This window comes from Prunus persica, chromosome G4, assembly GCF_000346465.2.
Source record: "Prunus persica cultivar Lovell chromosome G4, Prunus_persica_NCBIv2, whole genome shotgun sequence".
NCBI classification, from domain to species: Eukaryota; Viridiplantae; Streptophyta; class Magnoliopsida; order Rosales; family Rosaceae; genus Prunus; species Prunus persica.
In genome coordinates, this window is record NC_034012.1 from 394,467 (window position 1) to 410,182 (window position 15,716).

General features: G+C 38.6%; 3 protein-coding genes across 6 annotated transcripts; 2 read left to right on the plus strand and 1 right to left on the minus strand.

The window, feature by feature from the left end:
• LOC18779041 (scarecrow-like protein 13) lies at positions 48-4,040 on the plus strand. Its single transcript, XM_007211474.2, has 2 exons — positions 48-179; positions 1,964-4,040. The coding sequence occupies exon 2, from the start codon at positions 2,197-2,199 to the stop codon at positions 3,817-3,819; it is 1,623 nt and encodes a 540-aa protein (XP_007211536.1). The 5' UTR covers positions 48-179; positions 1,964-2,196; the 3' UTR covers positions 3,820-4,040.
• LOC18779709 (pumilio homolog 12) lies at positions 4,129-9,684 on the plus strand. Of its 3 annotated transcripts, none has more exons than XR_002271103.1 (6): positions 4,129-5,275; positions 5,348-5,512; positions 5,597-5,740; positions 5,875-5,982; positions 6,114-6,218; positions 6,636-7,373. XR_002271103.1 is itself a non-coding variant. In XM_020561516.1 (6 exons), the coding sequence occupies exons 2-6, from the start codon at positions 7,372-7,374 to the stop codon at positions 9,389-9,391; spliced, it is 1,599 nt and encodes a 532-aa protein (XP_020417105.1). In that variant the 5' UTR covers positions 6,119-6,218; positions 6,636-7,371; the 3' UTR covers positions 9,392-9,684. The 3 variants fall into 3 exon arrangements, 2 of the variants coding, with proteins under 2 accessions (XP_020417105.1, XP_020417106.1); XM_020561516.1 differs by lacking the exons at positions 4,129-5,275; positions 5,348-5,512; positions 5,597-5,740; positions 5,875-5,982 and adding exons at positions 7,760-8,357; positions 8,490-8,652; positions 8,755-8,918; positions 9,019-9,684 and having other exon boundaries at positions 6,119-6,218; positions 6,636-7,672; XM_020561517.1 differs by lacking the exons at positions 4,129-5,275; positions 5,348-5,512; positions 5,597-5,740; positions 5,875-5,982 and adding exons at positions 7,760-8,357; positions 8,490-8,652; positions 8,755-8,918; positions 9,019-9,684 and having other exon boundaries at positions 6,119-7,672.
• On the minus strand, positions 11,155-15,345 carry LOC18779865 (pentatricopeptide repeat-containing protein At5g64320, mitochondrial). 2 transcript variants are annotated; one of them, XM_020562508.1, is made up of 4 exons: positions 15,161-15,345; positions 12,453-15,065; positions 11,723-11,841; positions 11,155-11,481 (listed from the first exon to the last, which is right to left on the minus strand). In XM_020562508.1, the coding sequence occupies exon 2, from the start codon at positions 14,913-14,915 to the stop codon at positions 12,750-12,752; it is 2,166 nt and encodes a 721-aa protein (XP_020418097.1). In that variant the 5' UTR covers positions 14,916-15,065; positions 15,161-15,345; the 3' UTR covers positions 11,155-11,481; positions 11,723-11,841; positions 12,453-12,749. The 2 variants fall into 2 exon arrangements, with proteins under 2 accessions (XP_020418097.1, XP_020418096.1); XM_020562507.1 differs by having other exon boundaries at positions 11,155-11,841.

A 15,716-nucleotide genomic window follows, 5' to 3' on the forward strand; every position in this document is an offset into this window, starting at 1 on the left:
TTTTTTGTTTTCAGCTACAAGCGTACAACTATAAAAGTCTTACAAAGCCCACAAACGCATACTTCTAGGAGATGACAGAGCGGTTACTATCTGGCTTTTATAGACGAATCTAAAGCTTCATTAAAGTTTATTGCGCCAGAATCTGAGCTGAGCCGAGACGAGACTTGCCTATGGTTCAGGTATGTCGGAGCTAAGCTTTCATTAATTTCGACAAATTTGTTGTTTTTGAAGTATCGTTTTGGATGAAGTTTCTGTGTTGCTGGGGTTGTATGTTTGGTTTACTGGTTTTAAGGTGTAGATTCAACTTTCAACTTCTATTGGATGATTTCATGATCTGGGAACATGGGTTTCTGTTAGAATTTTTTTTAAAAAAGTGGGTTTTTTTCGCCGATTTGCATTCAAATTTGGCGTCTGAAATTGGGAATTAGAAATTTTGGCCATCTATTGTCGTTATTAGGCGTAAGTTTGTGAAATTATTATCTTTGAGTGCCATTTTTGTTGATCTAAGGACAAATTCATTATTGTATTAGGCTGAAATTTTCCCATCTTAAGAATCAAAAGATTTAGGCTGAATTTCCTTTTGTTTCACAAGCCAAATAGATTTACTTGTCTTGGTTTCATTGGCATCTGAGTTTATTCTCCTCTTTTTCATTTCGCTTGCAGCTGTAGTTTCCTCTTCCCACCCACTAACCTTTGTGCTGTTAAAGTGCCCTTTTCTCTGTAATTAGTTACTTTATTTCTTTTCATAAGATGGAGAAGTTGCAATAGGGAATTTTAAATAGACACAAAAACGCGTCTTTACAACCGTGTGCTCAGAAACTTCACGTTTTCTTGTTTATAGCCGTTTGGTTTTAACTTCTGAATATTTTTCTTAAAAAGAGTTTCTTTGGGTAAAAAATAGAATCCAAAGTTATGTACAGTATGGCTGAGTTAGTAGTAAACGCTTTTGGGTTTCAACTTCTGATTTTCTAAGTCAGGGGTCAAAGATGTTGGTTTTAAGCATCATGTTTTGCTTGTGATCAAGCATCAAATTTACGTATGCTTGTTTGTATAGTCTTCAACTTTGTGGTTGTGAGGTGCTGACTGGTGATTGATCTGGACTATAGATCTGAATTCCCCAATTCCCAATATGGATCCCTCTCTTGAATCTGTTTCTAGATTATGAAATTCGGGCCGGTTCCATCAGATTTTAAGTTCCTCAACAGATGCTTCTAAAATACTAAAACTTGTAAGTTTGTCATTTGCACCCAATATAGGTCAGAGTGATGACCTACTCGATCTGAGTCAGATTGTATTAGAGGCTATCTAATTTGCTTATATTATTTACTAGCTAGTGGGTCACATATTTTGATTGTTTTAAGTATTTCCTTAAGGAATGTATGGCTAATCAGCCAAGAAGTGAAAAAGCAGAAAAAAGGGGAAGTGCTGCTATTTTTTAATGATGGTTAGCCAATAATGTCAACAACAGCTATCATGTCTATCTGAGGACTGAGATCACTGCAAGGCATAGCAAGACAATGGGTCAAAAATTTATGGAGAACTGTCTGAGCAGCAGATAGGAGTAGAGTGCTCATGGAAGCTCAGAGGCATAAATTGTGGCCCGTTAATGGTTCTTTGTTATGCATTCAACCTGCGCCCAGAGTCTCAGTTGAGTTGCAGTTTGGAATGGAAGTACTAACTGACCTGCAATTATTAAACAGAAACATAAACTAAACCCTTCTTGCTTTTAGACCCTGTGCCTGGACATTGTTTCCCGAATCCTGGATGGCTGTAGAAGTTGACAAATTAGCATTTATCATCTGTGTTATGTTAAAACCACAATGGCAGGATCAAGCTGCTATCTGTTTCATATTTAGATTTGCTCTTCATAAGAGCTTTTGTGATCCTTGTTTCTTCAAACTTGGTTTATCCATTTCACTTTTATTATTTGTTTCATTAACAAAATCTTTTCTCCTCTCTGCAGATTGTGGTGGTTCTGTAAAGTTTTTTCTGGATATCACAAGCAGATGTTGACCAACAATTTTGTGAAAGTCATACCATATAGCTGCTTGCTGAGACGTGGCGGATACTGGACTGCTTATTGAGATTCAATTCAAGTTCTGACAGACCAGCAATTGAGTCAAATTTAGGAACATATATTAGAAAGAGCTGGTGAGAATCACTCTCTGGATCAGGTCAATCATTTCATATTTTCAGATGCAAACATCTCAGAAACACCGAAGTACAGCCAGTATCCACAGGTTGTACCACCACCAGCCTATGCAGGACATTGATCCCTCCATTTTCCAAATTTTGGAAAACAGTGTATGTTCAGATACTGGAAGCCAGGGAAACAACGTTTCCTTTCAAACCTACAAGGAAGAGTACTTCACCCTGGAATCATCCCCTGCCACTACTGGTTTTGTAGCCTGTGATTCCCCTTCGGCTGGTAGTGGCTTGTCTAACAGGAGTCCATTTTCATCACAAGGTTCTCAATCATGCTTGTCTGATCAGCGTCATTCCCCTGACAACACTTCTGGATCACCAATAAGTGGGTGCTCCGTAGCTGATGATGGCAATGGATTGAGGTACAAGCTCAGGGAACTGGAAATTTCACTGCTAGGGCCCGAATCAGATATTATTGTTGACAGCCACTATTGTTGTTACAAGAGTGATATGCCAAGGTGGAATAGGAATCAAATGGCTGAAATGACCAACTTAAACCTAAAGGATGTTCTTATTCATTGTGCACGTGCAATAGCTGAAGATGATCTACCCACAGCAAATGGTTTAATGGAAGTTTTGGGGCAAATGGTGTCAGTCTCTGGGGAGCCAATTCAAAGATTGGGTGCTTACATGTTGGAAGGTCTTAGAGCAAGGTTGGAAAGATCAGGGAGTTCAATCTACAAAACCTTAAAATGTGAAGTTCCAACAGGCGCAGAACTTATGTCATACATGTCTGTGCTCTTTCAGATATGCCCATATTGGAGGTTTGCTTACATGTCTGCAAATGTCGTCATTCGGGAAGCCTTGGAAAATGAGCCAAGAATCCACATAATTGATTTTCAGATTGCACAGGGCAGTCAGTGGGTGCCCCTCATCCAAGATCTAGCACGTCAGCCTGGTGGGCCCCCACGTATCCGAATCACTGGTGTTGATGATTCCCAATCAGCTCATGCTCGTGGCGGGGGACTTCATATCGTAGGGCAGAGGCTTTCACAGCTTGCTAATTCATGGAATGTGCCATTTGAGTTTAATAATGCTGCCATGTCTGGTTGTGAGGTTGAATTAGAAAATCTTAGGATTCAACCAGGTGAAGCCATAGCTGTTAATTTTCCATACGTGTTGCACCACATGCCAGATGAGAGTGTAAGCACTCAGAATCACAGAGATCGATTGCTAAGGCTGGTTAAGAGTTTATCACCCAAAGTTATGACACTGGTGGAGCAAGAATCAAACACGAATACTTCCCCATTATTCTCAAGGTTTGTTGAGATGGTAGAGTATTATACAGCCATGTTTGAATCGATTGATGTGGCTCGCCCAAGGGATGACAAACAGCGGATTAGTGCAGAGATGCACTGTGTGGCTAGAGACATAGTGAACATGGTTGCTTGTGAGGGGGCTGAGAGGGTGGAACGACATGAACTTCTGGGGAAGTGGAAGTCAAGGCTAATGATGGATGGGTTTACTCCATACCCATTGAGTCCTAAAGTGACGGAGGCTATCAGGAGTCTGTTGAAGGAATTTAATGGGAATTATAGACTTCAAGAGGCAAATGGGGCTCTCTACCTTGGTTGGAAGCAAAGAGCTTTGGTAACGTCTTCTGCATGGAGGTGAAGCGGACGGCGGTGACTGCAAAACTGTAAAATTTATGTTTTCGTCTTGTTTTAGTTTGAGAGACTGATTTGTGTAGTTTCTGTAGAATCCAGACTTTTTAGCTTTCTTGCAAGAGTTCCTAGTTATAGGCACAAACCTGATTCTCGAAATTTGGTGTAAATGTTTGCCTTGCAAAGAAAGAGAATAGCTCTCAGTTCAGTTTTACTGCAAATTTACTTTCTTCTGCGTGTTGCGTTGCTGCATTATCTTGGCTTCTAAGGAACTAAAAGTGCATTTATCTAATTACTATTTGAAGAACGGCAGCAGTTTGAGGAGTATCTGAACAGTCAAGCAACCAGTTCTCCAACCAAACACACACGTTTTAACTGGAGGAGCTGGTGTCCTTGGACAGGTAGCCCCAAAGTTGTCCAAAACACCGGAGCTGTCTTGGCATCGATCCTTCCCTTTGTACATTATAGTAGTTATTATAGTAGTTTAGAATATCGAAAACAACAACCAAACGAACCGTTTTGGCACGTTTCTATTTGAAATGAAACGGGTGGGATCACAATTAGTTCATTTTGATACAGAATATTACACGGTAAAAGCGACCACTTACTTGGTAACTCTCCGGAAAATACGGTTATTAACCCCGTGAAAAACGAAAAGAAAAAAAAAAAAAAAGTTACACGCCGCTGTGATTCGAAATTCCATGATCAAATGCATGAATTGCAGCCTTCTGAATTCTGATCAGGAAAGTCGAGGTATGTTGTATTCATTCAATCTCAATGCTTTTCTCCTACAGATATCAAATTTTTTTTTTGGGGTAAGACCTACAGATATCAATTTCACTAGAGGTAAACTTCTGATTTCTTGTTAATTTTAGGTTTATAATTTATTTTTCAATGATATAATAGACTCACAATATGGTTTTTAGTTTTTTTGAATTTTGAATTTGTTAAGTCGTGTTTGATTTTACGTGTTTCTTTTCGTTTTTCAGTATTATATTTTAAAAAAATGATTAATCTAAGAGAAAAAGATCACCAAATTTGAAGGGGAAGATTTAATCTGAGAAGTGCTTGTCGTATTGATTCAGAACAAGTAGCAAACTTTGGTGGAAGAATTGGGAGTCCGTTGGATGTTGACCAACGGATTTGAACAACAATGAAGGAGTCGTTAGATAGATCAGAGTTGCGCAGAATGCAAAGGGAGCAAGAGCGGGAACGACGCCGTATAAGGGACAGGCAAAGAAGGCAGTCTATGACCGTTGAACAGAGAGAACGACATCTGGCTCGGCGTCGTAGGAACTATCAACTTAGACGACTGAGAGCTGAGAATGCTAAAGTTGATTGCCAATCTCAGCAAATAAGCAACGAGCATGAAGAAGCAGCAGCAGCAGGAGGGAATGAAGGGAATGATGACCAAGAAGTAACTCAGACTGAAAAGCTAAGCGCCGAACGTCTGCAATACTCTGAGTGTAAGTGTTCTATAATTGTTCACTTGTTCAAAAATCAAAATGATTTCTTTTTTACATGAACTTTTGTTACAGGCTTGGAAGCTGCAGCTTGTAAATCGGCTAATTTCACCAAACGGTTGCGTTTGAGTCATATACGGCGGCTTGCACGATCCTTGAATCATTTAGGGGGTGAAGCTATTGGTAACCACCAAATTGTAGCAGACGTGATTACAAAGGGTGATGCTAATAATACTTCTTGTAAGTTGTCCCTGCTAATATGATGATTCTAGTTAAGCAGGAACTTGTTTGTATATCATCTTTCTTTCTTTTCTTATAAAATAGGTTTCCGAATTGGAGATTTTGATTCTGGTAGGCTGCCACATGGACTACGATTGAATCGTGTTAAACGTCTTGCACGGACATTAAATATTGCTGCTCATGAGACTTCTGTGAACTGCCCAAAAGGTTCTAAAGAAAAATGTGCATGTAAGTTTGCTATTTGTTTTTGCCTGAAACTATATTACATGCTCATTCACTTTCAGTAGCCCAGCTCATGTTAGGAACAGCAAACCTTACTTTTGTCCATGTATTTGTTACTAAATATTGCATCTGTGATCCAGTGGACCAGAATGTGTCTGCGGAAGAGGTTCCAGTGACCGGTGATGATAAGCCTAAATTTGGACAAACTATCAGGGTTGGAGGAGATGTTGAAGGACCCAACATGGATGGTAATAATCAGCTGCAATTTCCATATACTTAAAGCATTGGTTGGTGTTTTCATATGCATTCTTTTTTTGTTGATTTTGTACTAGAGAAATCTGCATGGATGTGCTAATTAGATTTTGGTATCCCATTTCAGGATAAACACCCCCTCATGTACTAATGTCAAGAGGTGAACTTTAACCACACACAAAGCAATGGACTTTTATGTAGCTCATCTCTACAGGTTTTTGACTGAAGACTAGTAAGTTGGAAACTATTCATCAATTTTTGCTTGCATTCATTTCTGTTGATGATCCACTATAAAGGGTGTAGCTGTGCAGGATTTGTTACTTTATCACCAACTTCTTGTTATTATCCCTAAGATTCATTAAGATTGCTTACCACTTTCATAGTAGTAAGCATGTCTTATCTACTTTCTAAATAGTTGTGAGAGAGGCATGTAGATCTCACATATATATTTGTCTCAGTCAACATGAGATAATTAGGCAGGGGACATGAAGTATGCTGGTTGCCATTCATGATCAGCGGTAGATTATGGAGTCCTTAGAAACCGAGCCTTGATTGTGTTCGAATATCTTTTGTTATAGTTTGCTACCATTTGTTGGGCAACTTTTATGCAGGACTGATTGTTTGTTTAACTTTTCTATTATATTTCTAGAATGCATGACAGAGAAAAGCTAACGGGATGAAAAAAGCTTCTTGGATTCATAAAATTTGCTGGCAAAGCTCTCTGATTTCTTTGAAGAATTACATGTAACGGGAAGAGCAAAGAACTGGAACTACGGTTTACTGCTCTGCTGCTGGCAGATTTGGATTAGGAAAGAGAAAATATTCATAAGGGCCTTGAATGAATAGGATTATACATGTAGATCAAATTGTGGACGAATTAATTATACAGATTTACTTATAAGAGATTCTTTGTAGGGGGTTTTATTTTGGTCTGTTCCGTTCAATGTATTTACTTTACCACGTATCGTTTTCTGCTTCCTTTGTCATTACATTTTCTCATTCTTCTTAAATGTTCAGCTGGAATTAATCTAAGATGCTTCCTTACGCCCGCATGTATCTGGGCCGGGTCGGGTCGGGTCTTCTTTTGGGGCAAGAAAGAGTGGGAAAAGTTTTGAACATCTGTTTCCAAGGAAAGTCACCGACTTTATTTTGTTTCCACAAACGTTCTCCATCTTTAATACACATAGAACTCCTGGCTAAGTTAAAATTCCTAATCATACTGTGACACCCCAAAAAAAAAGAAAAAAAAGCAAAAGAAAAAAAAGAAAAAAATCCTAATCGTACAAGGACTCCAAATCCTATACAAACAGAGAACCTTTCGAGCATTCATTATATTTATAGGAGCTCTCTCTGTCTTCACTGTAATTCCTGTTTCTTGCTCTGCAATGGGGACTTCATGTTACGCTGGTTCTTCTATTGAAGAAGAAGTAGAAAAAAGCCTTTGCCTTTCTTTGGGTAAGGTTCGGGTAAAGACGGACAAGTTTGAGAATGAGAAACCTGGTTTCTCTGTGCATAATGGTAACAATACTTGTTTGGGTTCGTCTTCTAATGCCTCTCCAAGCAAAACCCAACAAGCACAGCCTGATGTTTATCCCAAATACGAAAGCGGATTTGAAAATTCGCCTAGAGTTCCAGTGCCATTGTATCCACAAAGTATCTGGAGAGATCATATTTTGAACGGTGGAGGTAAACCCTCAAATTCTCCTCTGCAAATTCTTGTATAATTTCGTATATGTTTTGAGTTTCTTGTAATTTAAATTCTTGATTTTGTAGGACACATTCTGGGTTCAAACAACCTGAATGGGCATGCCAATGCTTATCAACCAAAGAACCCTCTTGGTAACCTGACAGAAGAAACTACAAAATCAAGATTAAGTCGTGGAGCAACATCTCCATCTTTCTGCAACTGGGCAAACCAGCTCAACCCTTGTCTTAATAATTGGTACCAAAGTTCAGGAGAACAATATTACAGAAGCAATGAAAGGATTGGAATGTATTCAAATGGTGATCGGTACCCAAGTTCTGGAATATCTAGTTATATGGGGACTCAGTCAAGCTTTAACAATGATGGATGCTATGGTGATCAGATATTTAAGCTGCGGTCTTATGCCGATATAGCTCGACTCGCTATGACGCAACCCGGATCACAGAGCTTAATAAATATCATGGTGGCTTCTAAGGACCCATTCGCTAAGGATATGATTTTTACTGGGGTTTTCGGTTCCATATTCGAGGTGATGAATGACTCACATGGATACTATGTTTTTGGGAAGCTTATTGAATCATGCAATTACGGTCAGTTAAGACACATTGTAGCACTGATGACTTTGAATACTGAATCACTCGTCAGCATATCAACCAGAAAATTTGGGTATCTATCTAATCCTTAACCCCACCCCATCATTTATTCTTCATCAGTCAATACTCAAGAAATATATTTATATATGTCTGTGTTTTATGGTTATAGTTGTGATGGACTCGTGTCTTTAACTTGTTTGTGCAGATCAAAATCAATTCAGAGGCTTGTCAAGGTGCTTGAGAAATCACCCTTGATTTACACCTTGACATTAGCTCTATCCAGTGTATTGGGGCAACTGATGACCAACCGAACAGGGTCGTTTGTTATATTGAAGTGCTTAAACCTCCTTGACACACAGAAAAATGAGGTACTTTTTATGTTTCTGCTGTTGATACATATCATTGCCTTTGACATAGTTCTTTTTTAAGCCTGCTTTTCTGACAAGGTTGGTTGTGTGATTTGATTGCAGAAAATATACGAAACTGCTGAAAGGCTTTGCATCACTCTGGCCCAGAATGAAAAGGGATGCATATACTTGAATGAGTTCATCACCTACAGTAAAACTCCATACAGAGAGAGACTCATGAATGAAATCTCAAGCAAATCAAAACTCCTTTCTCAGGATCCTTCAGGGTACAAATCCCTCTCCCATCTTGGTCTTTTCTCGTTTCAATTGTGGTTTTTGCATCGTATTGATTTGTTTTAGTTAATACATTATATCTTTGTCATTCAGGAACTTTGTTGTCCAGCACGTCCTGGGACTCCATAACCCTGTCTTCTCTGCAAAGATATGCTTTGAGCTGAGGGATCTGTACATAAAGCTCTCTTCACAAAGAGGTGGGAGTCATGTTGTAGAGAAATGCTTGAACTCTTCTGAGACAGATTATGTAGTAAATGCTTTTCTCAAGTATGAAAAACTGTCGCAAATTGCGCGGGATCAATTTGGAAACTACGTGATCCAAACAGCATTGAAGGCCACAAAGCGTGCAAATAGTCCCCTTTATCAAATGCTTTTAGCAAAGCTCGAACAAAATCGGAATGAACTCATGAGTGGATTTGGAAGGAAAGTGCTGAGTTTCATTGACAGTGGCGTCCCCCTAGAGTAACTATGATTGATTGATTGATCTCATCAGAAGGAGCTCAATTTCAAAGAAACTGTTAGTGTTAGTGTTACGTTGTTGTTGTGCATTTTTGATTGTTGTCTTTTAAAATCCTCAGGAGTCAAAGGTTAGGGCCACCCACCCTTATTGTTTCAACTCATCCAACTAGAAGAGTAGTTGATGAGTGCTTTAGTATAATTTGTAGGAAAAATGTTTGTTTGTTTCTTCTGGTATTGTAATGTATACGTCTGGTGTGATTCAAATGCGCTATGGCTGTTTCTGTAATCACAGTAAATTATTTCACACATGTTGAAAATCAATAAAAGAAACATAAATTATAGCATATCTGGACCCTGTTGGAAATGTGGATTAATTTTATATCTAGTGTATGGATGTGCGGATCAACTACAAGACCAAACTGTAATCATAAAAAATACCATTCGAATGCAAAGGTTATAGCTCAAGTGGTTCAAAGTAGTTACAAAAAAATAATCCTCCGGTCCAAATATAGCTCGTGTCAATAAAATTACCCCTTGGATTTATACGTAGTTCCTTAAACATATGCAGGCTTCGTAGGGCCAATCTCAATGCTGGTTATTTTATGGGCCAAAACCAAACCGTACGGCCCAAAAGGATAAAAGGAAAGTAAAACCCTAATTTCATTGTCGGCGACGGAGTTTAACTATGACTCATTCCCAGTCACACGATACGCATCGGACGGTCATGACCTAAAGTACTCACACTATAAATACCCTCCTCCCCCTTGTACCCAAAATCAGATTTGCAACATCTCGGTGCTAGGGTTTAGTTTGTGCCTCTGTCTTCTTCTGGTTTTCATTCAGTCAGTGTCTTTAGGGATTTTTGTTTCATCTTAGAGATTGTTTGATCAATCACCAAAGCTTCATCCTTTTTCGTCTGGTTGATTGTTCTTCGAGTTTAGCTATAAGATTCATTGTTTTTCCAAATATGGGGACCATTGGGTCGTCAAGTTTTTGCAAAAACTTTTCTATTTGTTCGATAAAATTGTGAAATTTGTGACGGGGGACATTGATCAGTCTCCAACTTGAAGGGGCAGGCAATTGGTGTCTGTACATTCCCAAGTAAACGTCGCATACAAATTCTCGTCGACGTTGATGGTCCTCCTCCCTCTTGGGATGGAGCTCCTCCGTCGATGAGTGGTGTCATATCCTATCGCCTTGTGGAGCGGTGTTTACTGCCTTTACCATTTGGGATTGGCCATGAGACCGACATTTTTTCTCTTCAGAATTTTATGATATTGTTTTGTTGGAATAGTTTTTAAGTCTTTGCCGGTGATGAAATCAGTTATAAAACACACCATCTTTCGGGACTGATTGGCTTATTTATAAGCCGTGCTGACTTTCTGCAATTCTGAGGCATTGTCATATTTCGTTTTATTACTTTCATTCATATTTTGTTTTATTACTTTCATTCATATTTTTTTCGTACTTTTTAATTTCTCCTAACTTTTTAATCAACTTTACCATTATCATCCGATTATTTCCCAAAAGTTATCGTCACTTCTTGATTTCTTGCAAAGCTGTTCGATTCCTGAATTCATTTTGGTTGGAAAATCATATATGAAATCCAAGTGTAAAATCTGATCGTAAAAGGATTTTGGTGCTAATTGTGAGTGATTAGCTAGTCGTCAATACCGTGAGCAAAAGAACTATGAGATAACCTTAAAGATCTTTAGACATGCTGGACGGATGGTATCTTAAAATTGCCGGAGCGATGAGCCAGTTTGAATAAACATAAATATGAACATGAAAAGTGACGGCAGCAATGACGATAACATATGTTGTCAAATTTGTTCGAGCAGAAACAAAGAAGCATAAAAAAGCTGCTTGTCTCGCATTTATAATAACCAATCTTTGTATCTGCCCAGGGTAGAACAATCACAAGAAAAGAACACCATTATGATTTTAAAATGAAAATCACATGTTGTCATGGATCAGCTCTGACTAGAATTTGCACAATTCCAAGTGCCACCAAGGTAAATGATTATCCATAACGTGCTGCATTGGGTTTATCAGATCATGGCCATAACCTCTTCTATATGACACTTTAAAAGGTCCCTGTAACCAAAAAAATACAAATACAAATACAAATAAAAGTATCAGGAACCAGCACTTGCCAGCCAAGATCATAATATGTAAAAGAAACAAATCAGGATCTGTAACCCTCCAGGACCAAACAACAAGCTGTATATCGTACTTGCATCGATTACAAATGAGGATTCCCCTTGAAATATATGGCATACATATAGTGATCATGTGGACTGAAAGCCAAAAACGTCTGAGGAGTATGGAGAACAACCTTAAGAATTACGAATACTGTTCGTCCTTTAGACAAGTTGATAACTTGATCCTTTGACGAATTACTATTTTCCACCTCCTCCACTCAATTTTGCCTGCCGAGTGCTTGTAAGCATAAACCTGGGATTATAATAAGCTCCTTAAGCTGATCATGTAACATGATAAAAATCAAAGCCTCGTGGAAAGACACATACCATGTGATCAATCATTGAAGAAATAAATAATTAGAACGTACCAACTATCATGGGATTATACAGAAACTGTACAGCAACGATTGTAGATTTGTGAATTCAGGGGTCCCAACAAACATTATTATACTATTTATTAGTAAAAGTTCCTACTTACACATTTGCATTCAGAACTTGGAAGAAAAACGCTAATTATTTTCAGACATTTTATAAAAAATGATGTCTATATATGAGTGTGCGTGTGTGTGTATGCAGCCTAGCAGAATATAAATATAGAAGTATGCATATGATCTCTTTCACCACAAGGCATCTTTACAATGTGTAACTCTAGAAACTTCCTAACATTACGGATGCAAGCTAATACTTCCGAATGATACAGATTCACTTATGTCAGAGTATGGATGAAATACGAATTTGCAATAGCTACTAGAAAATTTCTACATGAAGAATGAACCTTAAGCTCAATCAACACAAAAGTAAACTAAGTAAATAGTTAATGCAGGTATATTGTATATCATGTTAGGTCGGCCAGGATTGCATTACCTCTCACATCATAATGTGAATTTGTTCAGCTTCAACCAGCAAAAAACTCTTGACCAGATGAGACAGCCAGCCAGCTTGTTCCCTAAGCGCCAACCCAAACATGACTCAAAAGAGCTCAAATCAAAATCTGGAGTATCATTTCCGGGCAGAAAATCATAATAAAGTACTTCCATATCCACCTCCAATTACCATAAGCATAAAAGCTCAGAGGGCAGACATCTGAACAAAACCACAGGGATTCTAGTATTTGCAATGATTTGCACTAGAGGAAACTAAAATCAAGCTTCCTCCCAATCCCTAAACAATATAGCTCTGATTCTCCTCATCTCTTTCTTTAAATAAGTTGCTGACCAGTATATACCAAGTCAAATGATTTGGAACGAGCCCGTTATTCACACCTCTATTTAAAAGTAAACAAGCATCATAAATCATGCCCTCTTTGCAATGCCAACTGATCAAAGTGTTATAAGTAATAACATCAGGCCACATCCCTTCAACTTGTAACCTATCAAAGAGATTCAAAGCTTCCGAAATGCGTCCCAACTTGCACAGACCATTTATCAGGCTATTATAAGTGACTATGTCTGGCATCAAACCCCGATGAATCATATCTCTTAAAAACTCAAGTGCATCATATACTTTGCCACTTCTACACAGACCATTAATCAAAATATTGCATGAGATACTATTGGGATGAAGTCCCTTCATTATCATTTCTTCAAACAATCCCCTTGCTTTTTCAACAGCTCCAGCTTTGCAGAGTGCCTTTATTAGTCCATTATAGGTTATTTTGTCAAGAGGGCATCCTCTAAATAACATTTCATTTACAAGCTTAAGTGCTTCTTGGATCGCACCTCTAGTCAAGAAAGCATTAATTAATGTGTTGTAAGTAACAGTGTTGGCAATAACACCCTCCAGTACCATATCACGGTATAACCCTAAGGCCTCTTCCATCTTATCAACCTTGCAGAGTCCATATATTAGAGAATTAAATGTAAATATGTCTGGCTTACATTCATTGCTTGAGATTTCACTAAACACTTTTAAAGCTTCATGAACTTTCCCATCCTTGCATAGAGCAGATATTAAACGATTGTACCCCACAATATTCAGACTTAATCCCTTGTATGACATCTCATTTAAAACATCACCAGCTTCCTCCAGTTGGCCCTCCTTGCAGAACCCATCAATCAATATGGTGTAAGTTATCACATTGGGCTCGCAACCCTTAATTTCCATCTCATTGACCAATTCACGAGCAGAACCCAAACGGCCCTTCTTGCAGAGTCCATGAATCAGTATGTTAAATGCATATACATCAGGTTCACAGCCACTACCTAGCATACCATCATATAGAACAACTTTGGCTTCATCAAACCGTCCACTCATAACATACCCATTTATCAAGGTATTAAAAAGCACAATATTTGGGCTAGGCACTTTGTTCAACAATGCCCTTGCTTCCTCAACTTGCCCTGTTCTGCATAATCCATGCATTAAAACACCATAAGTTACATCATCAGGAGTAAACCCCCGAAGAAGCATCCGATCAACTAACCTTGCTGCCTCATGAGTCCGATTGACCTTGCAGAAAGCATGGATAATATCATTGAAAGTCTGAACATCAGGTGTGCAACCCATCAAAAACATTTCCTCCAAAAGTCTCAATGCTTCATTCACTTGATTATTCTTGGAGAGTGCATGTATAAGAGTCTGGTAAACCACTGAATTTGGCACACACCCATGCTTTGTCATGTCTCTCAGAAGCGAGCAAGCAGTATCCACCTCATTAACCATACAAAGTGCTTTCAGAACCACCCCAAATGTGTAGACATTGGGAGAGATACCCCTACTCAACATGTCATAGAAGACATTGGGAGCAACCTTCGGGCAATTCCCAGCCACGAGTATATTCAATACAACATTATAAGATCGGAAAGTTGGTTCACAAGAATAAACACCTCTCATATCCAAAAGCAGCCTAGTTGCTTGTCCGGGCAGACCTGCTCTTCCATAATGCTTCATAATCATAATGAAAAGGGACTCCCTAAACACAATCCCTTCCTCCATAATCTGCATCAACAACCTATCTATAACCTTAAACTCCCCGGCCGCCCCAAGCTTATCAATTAACACATAGTACACATCAAAAGAATGCCAATAGCCCTTCTGCGCACCTACCAACTCGAATATCTCCATCGAAGTGGGCACATCGAGTGGAAGTTCAAGTAACTTACAAAGCTGAATTGGAGTGATTTGAACGAGTGACTTCCTAAGTTCATTGAGGTCAAACGGCTTAAGCATCTTCTCCCATTCATTCTCTGACTCTGACCCATTAGTATTTAAGACCCTATCACTGGTATCCGTAACATACCCAGCTGAGAAAATTGCAAAACAGTGGGTTTTTAACAAAGATTGTAACCTTATTGTCAGAGGGGTTGAAATATGTAGTCTTCTAAACATTACTGTAAATGGGTAGCTCAGAGTTTTAAGAAACAAATAAGAAAACCAGAGAATCGAAAAACCTGATAAGCAAACTGGCCATGAGCCCTTTTACAGAGATTCGGGAAACCTGAGAACCATTTCGGCTGAAAATTTCTGAAGCTTGAAGAACTAAGAAAGAAGAAAGATAAAAATCCATAAAACCGTAAAAGGGATTGAATAGAAAAATGAGAAAAGAAAGATCAAACTTTGAGAGTAATACATACCGGTGCAAGCACATGGAAGGGAAATGGAAGGTCTTCGAAAGCCATCGAATCATGAGAGAGAACATGTGCTCTAGTTTCTCAACTGCTGTAACGAGGTCTTGTGGACAATTTTGGGCTGGCTTAGCTCTAGGCTTGAACTACTTTCGGCCACAAGTACATGTTCAGCACATTCGGGCCAAACTTTACTGCAGACAGTCCACAATTTCTGGTTCTCTATTATTATGCTATAATATATCTTAGAGGTATAGCCGCGCGGCTATACTTATTATGTAAAACATATTTAATATATTAGAATAGTATAGTGGCGCATTTATACAATTTAAATATTCGAATATATTTAAGAAGTACACACGCAGCCCACTGGTTTCGGAGTGTGTGTCATTATGTAATTACTATTTAGAGATTGAAAGATTTCCAGCTCTAGGGCTTATTCATTTTCGAATGCCTCAAAATTTTATGGTGGTGTCAAACAAAACAACTATCTCAACCGGCATAAATTCATCTGTGATGGCATTTTCTGTATTGGAAAAAATTAATAATAATTGAAGCATGAATT